Raw genomic sequence first — 14,950 nt, forward strand, 5'->3', positions numbered from 1 at the left:
ATTCTGTGTTCTAAGGGCCCTCCCAGCTCTGACATTCTGTGTTCTAAGGGTTCTCTCTCAAATCTGACATTCTATGTTGTTCTTCCCTCCAGCTCTATCATTCTATGATCTTAATCCTATCCCCCTACACCCTTTCTCTCTGCCTGGATGTCCTCTATAAAGACCATCTACCCACATGCTTCTCTTCGCTCAGCATCCTCTCCTTCCCACCTCTCTTCCCAGGTAGCCTTGCCTCCATCTGGCTCCTTCCCTCGAATCTGACCAGGCTGATGCTTCTGCCAGGTGAGGGCCCCAACAAACCATTCTCTGTCCACCTTTGCCCAGCAACTTTAGTGTGGCTGAGGCATCAGCACTGGGATTTTCCCAGAGGTCTGCATCTAGGTGTGTAAAACGGGCAGGAGCACTCTGGGCATTTGGATGGCATTAGCTTGCACTCACATGGAGAGAAGCAGTCATTCTTGGGAAGTTTTTTTAGTTCATGAATTATTGCATCAGGCAGGGTTCCCCTCCCCTGGTGATCCCTTTACTCCTGGCTCACCACCCATTCAGAGTGCCCCAGAAGCTCCAGCTCAGGGGCTGGGGCTGGACAGGCAGAATCAGGGAAGGAGGAAGGAAAGACAGGAGAGATACTTTCTATGCTTCTCATGGAAGGACCCCCAGGTAAAGGACCTGAAGGAAATCCACCTTTAGGTTTGTCTTCTCCCTCCCTCCTCCTTCCTTTCTTCTCTCTCCTCCCTAGCAGGCCTCCTGAAGGAGGCAGAGAGAGAAGCTCACTCCTCCTCCTCCCTCTCCACTAGCGTAGGAAAAACTGGGTCAGTCAGTGGGTTGGCAATCTCTCTTCTCTGGCTAGCCTGATGGGTGGGGAAGGAAAAAAAAGGGGGGCTGGCAGGTCACATTGCAGCTTCCTCCCCCACCAGGGCCTAGGCCCTCATTGGAAGGAGAGAGAAAAGGGGAGTTACTATCTTCACCATGCCTTTCTGGGGCTCCTGGGCCGAGAGTTATCAGGAGGGAAAGACCCTTTCTTTTCCCGCTTCTTCTACTTCCCTTCCAATGCCGCTTACCCCACAGGGTAGAACCTAGCACTGCACTGTTCTCTCTCGTCTCCAGGTACATCCACTGGTTATAAAGCATGCACTGTTAGAGTGGGGAGGAAGCTTGTCACTGGAGAGCTGGGAGGGTCCTTTAGGCCACAGAATGTCAGAGCTGAGAGGGCCCTTAGAACCCAGGATGTCAGAGCTGGGAGGGCCCTTAGAACATAGGATGTCAGAGCTGGGAGGGCCGTCAGAACACAGAATATTAGAGCTGGAGGGCCCTTAGAACACAGGATGTCAGAGCTGGGAGGGCCCTTAGGACACAGGATGTCAGAGCTGGGAAGGCTCTTAGAACATAGGATGTCAGAGCTGGGAAGGCCCTCAGAACACTGAATATCAGAGCTGGGAGGGCCTTTAGAAGACAGGCTGTCAGAGCTAGGAGGAACCTTAGAATGCAAAATGTCAGAGCTAGGAGGAACCTTAGAACACAGAATGTCAGAGCTGGGAGGTACTTTACAACATAGAATTTCAGAGCTAGGAGAGTCCACAGAACAGAGAATGTCAGTTAGGGGGCCCTTAGAACATAGAATATTAGCACTAGAAGGGACCATAGAGCATAAAAAGGTACAGCTGGAAAGTACCTTGAAACACAGAACATTAGAGATGAGGAGAATTTAATGAGTATATAGTCCAAATATTTTATCTTACACATGTGGATACTAAGAAAATGTCTTACTCGGGCTCACCCACTAAAAAGATGTAGTTGTGTAATAATGGAAAGATGACTGGATACAATGTAAATGGAAAGAAAAAACAAACAAACCAATGGACCTGAATACTGTATATTAGTTTTATTTAGTCTCGGATAAGAGATGAGAAAATGAAGCTCCCTTCTTTCTTTGCAGAGGTGAAGGCCTATGGGTGCGGAACGCTGCACTTGCCATCAGATTCAGTTAACGTGGTGATTAGTGTGGCTTTTGTTTTAATTCTATATTGCAAGGGATGGCTATCTGAGGAGGGAAGGAGGATAGAAATATTTGGAAATGAAGACAATGTAAAAATATATTAATTTTTTTTTAAAGAACTGGGTTAGCAGTCAGAGAATTTGGGTTTTAACCCCAGCTATGTTACTAACTAGCTGTGTGACCCTGGGTAAGTCTGGAAATCTCTCTGGGCCTCACTTTTCTCATCTGTAAAATAAAAGGATTGGACCAGATCAGGAGTTTTTAACCCATAGTCTTTGGATCCTAGGGATCCGCGGATAAATTTCAAGGGGTTGACAAACTTGGATGGGGAAAAAAGACATCTTTATTTCAACATAATTTGTTTCCTTTGTAACCCTATGAATTTTCTTTTATACAGTTAAAAATATTTTTGTGAGGAGGGGTCCAAACCGGACTTCCAAAGGGGTCCATGATGCCAAAAGGGTTAAGAATCTCTGGTTAGTTTGAATTCCAAGGTCATTTCCCTCTCAAAAGGTAAGCTCCCTGAGGGCAGGGATTATCTTGTATTTGGACTTGTATTCCTCAGTGCTTGGCAAACAGTAAGTGCTTAATAAATGCTTTGGTGCTTGGCAAATAGTAAGTGCTTAATAAATACTTTTCATTCATTCATTTGTTCATTCCTTCCCTCATTCCAGCTCTAAATCCTATCATCCCATGAATGAATGGTAAAACCGGGACAAATAAGACCCTGGAATTATTACAGGATTTTTAGATTGTCTATTCCATCAAATGTAAATCTTTCAAGACCTTCCATGAACCTGGTCCTATCATCTCTTCAATGGCATAATGAGAATCCCTGCATCATTTTTTAAAATTAATTTTTATTGATATCTTTTGTTAAGCCATCCATATTTCACAATGTTTCTACCTTCCCTCTCCCTCCAGAGGGCCACCTTATATAAGGGAGTTGGCCTTTGAAAGCCCAGGACCTACCTAATCACAGAAAGTACACTTACAACAAAAAATACCAAAGGTGGAAGGAGGTGCAGTGGGAACCAGGTCTACCCAAGATATGGGAAAAGTAACTGCATACCATGCAGTGTTCCGCACACATAGCCCCTCCCCTCTGCAAAAAAGGGAGAGGGGATAGGAGAGGTGCTTTCTCATATCTCTTCTTTGGAATAGCTCCTATTTCTATAAGACTTTGCAGTTTATAAAGTACTTTCTTCATAATAAAACTGTTGGAGGTAGTAAGGTGTACAAATGTTATTATATCTATTAGTTTACTCAAGAGGAAACTGAGGCTCAGAGAAATTAATTGATTTATTTGGGGTCAGAGAGTTTAAGTATCATTAGATATAAATAATACTGATATAATTATATATGTATATATATAAAAATTCCAATACTACCACTACTACTACAAAACCAAAAGAGTTAACAGTATATGTAAAGCACTTCACCAACCTGAAAACACTACATGAATGCTAGCTGTTATATAATTATTATTATATATTATATTATAATTATTATATTATGTTATAATAATGATATGTAAAATATATTATAATAATATATTTTATTATAATATTATATATTATATATTACAATAATATATTTTATTATATATTATATATTACAACAATATATTTTATTATAATATTATATATAATATAATATATTATTATATATAAAATATATAATAATATATTATTATTATAACTATATAACCATTATATTGTGTGTAATTATATTGTATTATTGTATAATAATGTATTATAATGTAAGTATTATAATGTAACCATTATATGTAATTATATCATACATATTATAATATATTATAATGTACTGCTATATTATCCTTACAATGATAATAATATTATTATTATAGCTAGCATTTATATAGTGCTTTAAGGTTGCAGAATAGTTTACCTCTTCTCCTACTTGATCCTCACAACAACCCCGTAAGATAGGTATTATTATCATAATCCTCATTTCAGATGAGGAATCTGAGGCTGGAAAAGGTTAAGTGATTTGGCCAGAATTAACCAGCTAAGGAAATATACAGCGCAGGATTTGAACTCAGGAGCTCCCGATTCTAAGTTCAGCACCCCACAGTGTGCCACCTAGCTGCCTTCTACTCAACAGTGGATACCAGAATCAGAGACTGAGAGCTAGAAGGGTCCTCAGAGGCCATACAGTCCAACCCACCCATTTTACAGATAAGAAAACTGAGGTTCACGGTGGTTAAGTAGCTGTCACGGGAGGGCAGTAATAGTCACTCTCAGAAGTGATATCTGACACTTGACACTTACTAACTGTGTGACCCTGGCCAAGTCACTTAACCCTGATTGCCTCAACAAAAAGCAAAAAAAACAAAACAAAACAAAAAACCAGAATTTTTTGCGCACTGTCTCGGGGAGGGAGGTGGTAAGGGAGGGGGAAAAGTTTAAAACTCAAACACTTATGGAAATGATTGTTGATAATTCAAAATAAATTAATTTAAAAAAAGAAGTGATATCTAAACTCAGGCCTGATTCTAGAGCACCTGTTCTTTCTAGGATAGAGAAACTGTCCATGACTCCTGTCTAGTTGGTTTCCGAATTATTCCCCTCTCCTACCTCTTCACCTTTGCTCAAGCTGGGGCCTCCACAGATAATGCCATCCTTCATTCTTTCCACCTGGTTAATTGTTCCAAATCCTTCTGTAAAAACCTGGTTCAGGTCCCATTAATTACTCCAATATACAGTAGCAGTCTCTCCCACTCTCTCTGAGTATTGTGCCAACTCATTGAGGCTGGGAGTCCCTTAAGAACAGGAATGTGTATTCTTCAGAACTGGCCACATTGGAGATGCCTGCAAACAAGATACGGGCTGCCCCTCTGCTACTCGCCAGGTGGTCTGCAAAAACCCTGACTGCATCCCACAAGTGTGGTCTGATCGGCTACTGTCTGCCTGGCCCAAGTACAGATGTGGGGGATGGGGGAACATCTGATCTAGGTTTAAAGCCAGAAGGGACCTTACAGGCCACCTAGCCCAACCTCCCTTTTACAGATTAGGCAAATGATGGGTCCAAGAAGTGAGTGACTTGAACAAGGTCACACTGCCAGTGCACGGCGAATTGGGAATCTGAAAACCCATGTCCAGCATTCTTTGGGGAGGCTGAAGATCCAACATGAAGTCAGTCTTCCACCAACTTTTTCTTTCCCCTGCCAAACAAATGGGTTTGCGATTTTCTCACCAACATCCCAAGTCATAAGTTGTAGATTTCATGGATTTAGAGATGGAAAAGACCTTCGGGGCTACCTACTCCAACTCCCTCATTTTACAGAGGGAGAAAGTTAGGATCAAAGAGGTTACTGGTGGTCACCCAGGTAGACCCTTCCCCTCCAATCCAGGCTGTATATACCTTTTGTGGTGCATAGTTGTTTCAATGTTGTTTCCCTCATTAGGCTGGAAGCTCCTTGAGAGTGGGACTGTCTTTTGCCCCTCTTTGTATCCCCAAGGCTTAGCATAGTGCCTGGTGCATAGTAGGTGTTGACTGACTGACCAGAATAACCCTGGACTAAAAGTGTAGTCTTGACTATCCAGCTATCCAACTATCCAGCTATTTCAGCAAATATCAAGATATATAGTTATTTTGTGTAATTATTTTTCAGTCTTTCTCTTTATATATAGCATAATATACATATATATGCATGTATGCACACACACATATATATTCATTTGCTCTCCTCTTTTCAGAAATTTTATCTTAGGGATATGGCCTATGTTTGAGAACAGTCTATATTCAGACCAATATGGAGTTCCCCTCCCTATGCTCTTCTTTTCCCTTTTCTTTGTACTGTCCCCCTCCTTCTTTCTCTCTCCTCTCCTCCCCTCTTCTCATCCCTTCCATCTCTCCTCTCCTCCCCTCTTCTCATCCCTTCCATCTCTCCTCCTTTAACTGACCTTCCCTCAAGTGCCCCTTCCTAGCTCACCCCTCTCCTCTCCTCTCCTCTCCTGGTTTTCCTTCCTCTCTCCTCTTCAATTCCATATTTCTTGCCACCCACGATTCTGCTTTTCTCCCTTCCCTGCCGGCCTGCTTTTTCTCCTCAACACTCCCCTCCCCTTTCTTCCCCTTCTCTGTCCTCTTCCTTCCCTTGTCTTTCTCTCCCCGGCTCTCTCCTTCCACCTCCCTTCCTCCTCCCCTCCCCTTGAATACTAAGCACCGCTTGGATGACAGAATCAGAATCCAAAAAGATTTCAACAGGCTAGAAGAACAATCTGAGTCTAATAAGATGAAATTTAATAGGGATAAATGTGAAGCCATACACTTGGGTTTTAAAAAGAATCAACCACATGTGTAGAGAGTGGGGTATGGTTCGAGGGGCTCTAGGCAATAAATAAATCCTGTGACAAAGATCTGCCAGTCTTGGTGAACCGCAAGCTGAATGTGGGTCAACTAAATGACATTGAAACAAACAAAAACAAGTAAAAAATGAATTTCACGATGAGGCAGGAGATAGCCCTGCTGTTCTTGTGCCTGACTAGGCCACCTCTGGAGCACTGTGTCCAGATGGGAGCAGCCCGTTTTATGAAGGGCATCAATAAGCCGAACACTCAGTGAGAGAAGAGGTGGCCTGGTGAGAGATAAGCCAGACCTCTGGTGAAAGGCTTAGAGACCATGCCTCACAAGGACTGGCAGAAGGAGCTGGGGATGTTTAACCTGGATGAAAAACAACTTATCAGGGAACATGATAGCTGACTTCATGTATCTGAAGGGCTGTCATGAGGGAGAGGGATTAGCCATGCTCTGCTTGGCCTCAGAGGGTAGCACTAGAAGGGAGAGGTGGCAGAGGCAGAGAGGCTGATTCCAGCTAGAGTAGGATAAGCCTGGCTAGCAATTAGAGCTGTCCGAGAGTGACGTAAGCCAGCTCAGCAGGTAGTGAGGTCCCTATCATTAGGAGTCTTCAAGCAGAAGATGGGTGTCCCCTTGTCCTGATGATAAAGATAGGATTCCTATTTGGGTATGATATGTACGGATTACATTGGTATTTGTTATCCCTTCCAATTCTGAGATTCTGCAATTACAGTTGGTAGGGATGGACCTGAGAGGGTAGAACAGGACAGAATGTCAGAGTCTGAGGGGCTCTTGAGAGACAGAATGTCATATCTGGGAGGACTCTTAGAGCATTGAATGTCAGAACTGGGAGGACCCTTAGAACACAGAATGTCAGAGCAAGAAGTAACCTTGGAGAATAAGATATTAAATTTGGGAAGGCCCTTGGAACACAGAATATCAGAAGTGAGATGGCCCTTCAAACACAGACTATCAGAGCTAGGAGGCCCTTAGAACACAGAATGTCAGAGCTGGGAAGGCTCTTAGAATGGAATATCAGAACTGGGAGGGATGTTGTATATATCAAATATGGGAGGGACATTAGAACATAGGATGTCAGAGTGACACTAGAACATGGAATGTCAGAACCAGGAGGGATCTTTGAGGATCAAATATAGATTTGAAGAGATTTCAGAAGAGAGAATGTTAAGAGTTGATTGGGATCTTAGAACACTGAACTCTGGAGCTGGAAGGGCCCTTAGAAATCATCTATTGCAAGGTCCTTACTTTATAAAGGAGGCCACTTAAAGAAACTATTCTGTTCTCATAGCTGGCCACTCTGACTAAATGTGCCCTCTGAAGCCTCTCCAGCTCTGGGTCTCCACATCACCCTCCTTTTCCTCCTCTCATTCTCTCCCTCTGAACTGAATACTAAGCACTCTGTCCTGTCCCAAGCTTTATCCCACATAAAAGGTGAAGGTGCCAGTGCCCTTTCCCTTCTCCAAGCACCCATTGATTCTGGAGCTCCTTATTCCGACCAGAGCTGCAATCTGCTCCCACGGTTCCTTGCCCGCCATCCCACACTGGAGCTTCTCTGGAAAGGCAGCTGGACTAGCTGAAGGGGGGCTGTACTCATGGTCACAAGAGATCTGAATTCAAATCCTAATGCTGACCTTTGTTAGCCGTGTGACTAAGGACAGGTCTCTTCCCCTCTGAATCCTCGTTTCCTGTAAAAACCAGGGTACAAATACTCAGAGGGCTGCTGAGAGGACACCATGAGAAAAAACACATCAAAGGCTTCCCAGACTTTAATAAGTGGAAGCTGTTATTATTACTGGATGAGAGGCAGCTAGGGGGCTGGCCTCGAACTTGGCGATTCCTGGCTTCAGGTTCTGACACCCTAGCCCGGTGACCCCAAGCAAGCCCTATCCCAGGCAATTCTCTAAGAATACTCCAAATTACTCAGGAGTAATCAGTGATCAGCGTTAGTGGAGGGAGTTTCCACACCAAGAGTTTCCCATACAGATAGAATTACAAGTCTGTACTCCACCCCCTCAAAAAAAATACTCCTTGGTACAAATATAGAAAAGTCAGTATATTTTTAATCAGATCTTGATACCCAGGCTAACAGAGCCCTGGATAATCCCAAACGATATATAATTCTAAAGTACTTTCCATCTGGTTTTGGAATACATTACATTTCCCCTCCACCTCTCTACCCTCACCAGCACAGTTTTCTTCTTCCATTTTGGGAAGGCCAATATTCAAATTGGTTTACATTCCCTGGTTTACAAAACAGCTTCATATCCACTAAGCTCCCTCCAGATTTGATTTCTCATTGTCCTTTCCCACCACATACCTTTGCACTCACCAGTCACATTGCCTGGCATGCCCTCTCCCAACCTCTGACCTTTAATATACTATCCATCCATCAAGTCCCTGTTTAAATGCCACCTCCCCCAAGAAGCCATCCCACAGTAAAAGCTGCAGGGCCTCAGAATTCAAAGACCTGGTTTTGAGTCCTGGATCTACCCACTTCCCAGCTGCATGGCTTCATTTCTTTGACCCTCAGTTTCCTCATCTGTACAATGGGGATGATAATCCTTGCACCATGACAGTCAGAAGTTGTGGGGGTAAAAAGCGAATTACATACTTTAAAACACAAGAGAAACATGAGCTGGGTATCCCCTTAGTGGGAGGTGGGCCCTCTCTCATTTAATTTTTTAGCACCTTACAATTCTTTTATGAAGCTATCAATCTAATTTGCATTGTTTATTATTTATTGTCTTACTCTCCCTTATTAGACCTTAAATACCTTATCTAACTCATTAGCATAATGAGTTACCTTCTAGGGGATCTAGACATTTTATTTCATAGGTGAAAGAGTTCCTGGTATGGAAAAAATCCTTCATGTGTGTTGATTAGCACCTCATCCTTAACTTGAAGTTTTAGAGAGTTGTCGGGGACACCAAGAGGTTAGGTGACTTGACCAGTGTCCCACAGCCAGCATGTGTCACAGACAGAATTTGAATAAAGATCCTGACTTCAAGACTGGGCCTTTATCCCCTAAGCCCCTTATCTTAAAGAGAGTACTTACAACATGGTTGTTGAATTAACGTATGAATGACAATTAGACAGCAAAACATCCATGCCTTGGGTGGCCAGAGGATGGATGCCAACACAGAAGAAATGGATCTGGAGGATGAGCCTCTAAAGTAGAGAATCCATATGGAGATCATTGAGAAGTGACTATGAGCCCATCTCCCTTCCTTATGGAATTGCATTAACTCCTTACAAGGTTATGTTGTGATCTGGGGAATCTGGTGGTGGTGGTGGTGGTGTGTGTGTGTGTGTGTGTGTGTGTGTGTGTGTGTGTATGTGTGTGTGTATGTAGTGACTGCAGAAAATTTGCCATACTCAATGGCTTTCTGATGCCCCTGGGGAACGGCATCTGGGTAAGAACTCCTGCTCCTGCCTGTGGAACATTATTGGAAATCCCCTTCATTCAAACTCAGTCAAGGAAGCCCCTGCCTAAGTCATTGGGAGTGCTGCTGAGGACTGAGATCCTTCTTGTCTGGACTCCAGGGGATCTATTCTCAATGCCTCCCCCATTCCCAATAGCCCTGGACCATGTTGCTTCAATTCAATCCAATTCAGTAAGCATTTATCATTTGGAAAGGAAAATGACCTAAAGAGCTGGTCTTGGAATCAGTAAGACCTGGGTTCAAGTTCCCTTCTCGGACACATACTGGTTGTGTGACCCTGGGAAAGTCACCTAACTTCTCAGGGCCACCACTGAACTCTTTGATACTCTAAGTTATAGAAAGGGGACCAATCTGCACTGATAAAGAGAGTTTTCTCATTGGGAGTTCCTGTATATCAATGCAATTACAGATAGGGCATACGCATTTATTAGGATCCTATGTAAATGGCTTTATTAAGCACCTGTATTAGCTGGGGATCCAAAGAAAAAGAAAAAAAAGATTCCTGCCCTCGGGAAACTTACATTCTCCATAGACTCCATCCCAAATCTTGTCTAAAATACTTAGGAGTCAATCAGCCCAGCTGGTGTAGTCAGAAAAAAAATGATGGCATCACACAATGGAGACAGCCACCCTCTCGCCCCTCCCCTTCACACTATCCAGCTTCCTAGTGACAAGTACAAGCACCCTGAGAACATAAACCCTCTTCTCTGGACCATTCTCAGGACAACGTTCTTATCTCTCAGGACAATGGACTCTGCCCAGAGAAGATGCCCCCTATCCCTCTAGACAACTGTCCTTTCCTTCAGGACAACAGTCATACTCTTTTAAAAATGACTCCTCCCAACGACAACGTTTATCCCTCAGGATGATGGACCCCACTCGATGACCCTGCCCTAAAGGACAATGACCTCTCTCCAATGGATAATGACCATCTACTCAGGACAATAATCATCCTTCTGGAAATGCTCCTTATTCGACAACAATAACTGTTCCTCAGACCAATAACCCTCCTTCTCCACTTGATGACTCAGATCATGTCCCTGCACCACCACCACCACCACCACCACCCCCAGCCTTCTGGAATCACCTATTGTGATGTGGCTCTGAGCTTGGTCCCCAGTTCTGTATGAGATGCCGTCTTTAAGGAGGAAAGAGCTGATGCCCGACTCACTGCGTACCCACACCCAATACTTAGACTCCAGCAATGCTAATCAGCCTCTATGCAGCCAGCAGCAATGTTCTCTCCCCCACCCCCGTGCTCCACCCTCGTGGCTGAGAAGAGCCCCCTTAGAAAACCAAACCTACAGTCTCCAAATTCTTCCCCCTCTCTTCCACCCTGCTCATCTCCCCCTCCTTATTCAGGCTCAACACCCCACCCCCATTCCTCTTAGTAATCACTGGATGGCAAATTTCAGAGCCAGAAGGGACCTTAGAAATCATCTAGCCCCCTTCCCCTTAATTTTACCAAAGAAGAAGATTAGTTCAGAGAAGGAAAAGGACTCCCTTAAACTAAGGCCATGCAGGTAAGTAAGCAGCAGAGTGGAGAATTCAAGCTCAGGTCTCCCACCCTTGGTCTGATAGTCCTGTTGGCCTAGCCGCTGCTATTCCCCTCAGAACCAGACTCCCACAGTAGCCTGGTTCCTCTCTGAGCAACACCTTGTTCCTCCATGATGGCTATTGACCCTACCTGCAGGCCCTCTGCATGGACACCTGTGTCCAGGCCCTGGTCTCAGGTATCAGTGGAAAGGCATGTGTGTGAGCTCAGATGCTAGGGTGGAATCGGCTACTCTTGAGGGATTCGGGTAGTAGAGGGAGTTGGCAAAAGCTGTCTGCTTGGGAGTTCACCCTGGCTCAGCCGGAGCCCTATTTTGGACTCAGAATATTAGCAGATAGGACTCCAGGCCAAGGGTGGCACCCTGCCAAACTCCAGATTGATAAAGTATCTGCCAGAATCTCAAATCTCGGAATCTCCGAGAGGGCAAGGCCCTCAGGAACTCATCTAGCTGTGCCTGCAATTGATCAGGAATCTAACCAGCCTCCACCTGAAGACCACCAGTGATGGGGAACTCACTATCTCCTAAGACAGCCAGAGGTCCTGTGGTCTAGTGGCAAGAGGCTTAGATTTACAGTCAGAGGACCTGGATTTGAATCCTGGCTTTGCTGCTTACTACCTCTCTGGCCTGCAGGTGACTGGACATTTCTGGGCCTTAGGTTCCCTAGCTACAAAATCACTGAAGCAGGATTGGTGCCTCCTAGCTCTAAATCTCAACAATTTTTTCCTCATTTGGAGCCCAAATCTGATTCCATTCAATTAGGCCAAGCAAAAGCCTCACCTCAACTTATCTTCTCACCTTAATTGCCACCTCCTCCAGCAAGCTTCCTTGATTTACTTCAATTACTACTTCCCTGTATTATTTGAATCTGGGTGCACCTAAGAGCCTATCAGACCCTAAGGGCAGGCTGGATGTCAGATTTTTTTTTTGTTTTTTTTTTTTTGTCTATGTACCTCGGACATACCAGGCATTTAATAAATACATGTTGAATTTATTTGAATGGTATCCCTCTTGCACAAGCATACCTGAAGATAACTAACAGGTTTCTCCCCCCACCCCCATTCAGTTTTCTTTCTTCTGGGTCAATCAAACCCATTTCCTTTGACTGACATCATGCTGGGTCTGATTTTGGTTCTGTCTTAGCCATTCTCCTGGTATACTGCAGTTTGTCAGGGTCCTCCCTAAAATGCAGGGCTCAGAACCGGATGGGTTCTGAGGAAGGGGAACAATCACTCTCTCTTTGTGGACAATCTATCCCTGTCCAATTCAGCACTGAATCAGGGAGTCCTGAGGGCCAGGGAGCATGGACATTAGGAACAGGATGCTCCCTGGGCAGGTTGGGGTGGGAAGAATGATACTAAGATTCCCCCCACCCCCCATCATCACTATCCTCAGTTACAAAGAAATCTCTAGGAACCCCTAGAAAGGAGCAGGGAAGCTGGCTATGGGAGTTGGTGGCAACCCAGTGGGGAGCAGAGAGCCTCAGGGCATGGGTGAGACAAGTGGGGGTCAAGAATGGCATGCAGAGGGTAGAGAATGGAGAATGGAGCTCTGCAAGTAGCCTCTGGATTCTTTACGATGTAGCTCAGCTTTCAGAAGCCAAACTGCGGACCTCTAACTGTTCAGTCTCTCAGGGTCTGATCTCCAAGCTCTACTTAATAATCCATCTGCTTTATTCTTACCAGAAGCCAATTTCAACTGCTTCCCATCCTCTCTCCAATTTGGTATAGAGGAAATTTAGAGCCAGAGCACCTGGGTTTTAATCCTAACTCCTTGCCTTCCTTCCTGTGTGACCTTGGGCAAGTCACTTGCCCCCCTGCCTGGCGCGTTATCTCAGCTTTTAAAATCATGGAGTTTATGGTTGAATTCTGGAAGGTCCCTTTGCAACTCCAAATCCCCCACCTACTGTGGTCTATTCCTCAACCTGTTCTCTTTGTGACCTCTCTATGCTTGTCTCTCGTCCCAGTCCCCATCCCCTTCACCCACCCTCACTCCCACTGTTTCCAGGCCTTTTCTCTTCTAAGTCCTCTCACTTTTTGCTCCCATCTCTGCTTTCCTTTCTTTGTCCCCTTGCTACCTTTTTCCTGTATCCTCTTCTCTTGTTTCCCTTCTTTCCTCTCTCCTTGCCTCCGTTTCATCACTTCTCGCTTCTTCTCCCTCTTCTCTAGCCTCTTTCTTCCTCTCTCCCACCCTTCTGCCCTCCTCTCTCTCTCTCTCGGTTCTATATGAGGACACTGTCCCTTCCTCCCACAGTCCTTCCCTGGGTCCCTCGCTCCCCTTTGCCCAGTGGCTCCCTCCTCCACCTCTCTGCCCCTTCCCCCCTACTCCCTCTTCTCCCGTCTCTTTGCCGGTGCCCCTCTGCCCGTCCCAGCTCGCCCACTTCCTTTTCCTGCCCTACCCCGCGCCCCTCTCCAGCGTGTGCGTGCCTAGGACGCGGAGCAGGAGCCCGCCTGCAGGTTGAACCAGAGCGATAAGCATTGCCAGAGCCCGAGCCCGAGCCCGAGCCCGAGCCCGAGCCGGAGCCCGAGGCGGAGCCTGAGCTGGGGCGGGCCCCGCCACAGGGCCGCTGCGTGCTGGGCTCCGGGGCTCGGGGCTCCGGCTGCCCCCCCCCCAAGCCCTCTCCCGGGGCAGGGACAGAGGGCGGGGCGTGCGCCTGGTTATCCAGCTGGGAAGCTGCCCCCCGCACCCGGGGCTGGCTTAGGGTTGAGGGAGAGTGGTCCCCGGGGCAAGTGAACTTCGGGCAGGAGAAGATTCGCAAGCCCCGCCCCCACCTACCCCCAGAGCCCACCCGCGTGCCCCCGGCTTACCTTCGCTGCGGGCCGCCGACATGCAGGTGGCGGCCACGGCCGTGACCACCCAGAGCGAAGAGGGCAGGCCGGCGCGGGCCGGGGCCATGGTCCCGGGGCCAGGACTGGTGCCGGGGGCCAGGGGCCGGGGGCCGAGGCCGGGGCCGGGGCCGGGGGCGGGGGCGGGCAGCCCGCCGCGGCTCTCAGCTCCTTCCCGGCTCCTCCGCCACAGCCCCGCGCACGCCCCGCCGCTGCCCGCACATCGGCGCGCACAGCTACACTCGCACTCACACACGCACACAGCACCCCCCCTCCCCACGCGCTCACAGACACACACACACAGACATACACACCGGCGCGCGCGCGCGCACACACACACACACACACACACACACACCGACACACACACCCTGACACACACCCCGACACACACGCGAGCGCAGCCTGCACCCGGGAAGGAGCCGGGCCCGTCACTAAGCCAAGCCAATCAGAAATGAAGGATTTGACTAGAGCCACCTCACAACACACACATACACACACACAACACGGACACACATAGTCTCAGACATACACACAGAGACCCTCGCACATACATACACCCAAAGATCCAGATACTCGTCTATTTAAGTATTTATTCTCAGACCCGCACTCACATATGACCATACACACAGACACACAAACCCCACAGATATAGACAGATTCACACACACCACTCATACACATAGACTCAAACACATTCACACAGAAACTCGTACAAAGACATGTGCACATCCTTATCCTCATAGACACACAGCGCAGACACACCAACACAGAAAGACACGCAGAGGCACA

At 46.5% G+C, this 14,950-nt stretch overlaps 1 protein-coding gene across 2 annotated transcripts in view; it reads right to left on the minus strand.

The window, feature by feature from the left end:
- EPHA8 (EPH receptor A8) overlaps nt 1-14,228 on the minus strand; it is a 45,420-nt gene extending 31,192 nt beyond the window's left edge. For both annotated transcript variants that reach the window (XM_027841487.1, XM_027841486.1), the window contains exon 1: nt 14,141-14,228. In XM_027841487.1, the coding sequence (XP_027697288.1) occupies nt 14,141-14,228 (88 nt within the window). The remainder of the gene's footprint in view (nt 1-14,140) is intronic.
- Nucleotides 14,229-14,950: the final 722 nt, after the last annotated feature.

The sequence above is a fragment of the Vombatus ursinus genome, unplaced genomic scaffold, assembly GCF_900497805.2.
Source record: "Vombatus ursinus unplaced genomic scaffold, bare-nosed wombat genome assembly UNPS02014859.1, whole genome shotgun sequence".
Lineage (NCBI taxonomy): Eukaryota > Metazoa > Chordata > Mammalia > Diprotodontia > Vombatidae > Vombatus > Vombatus ursinus.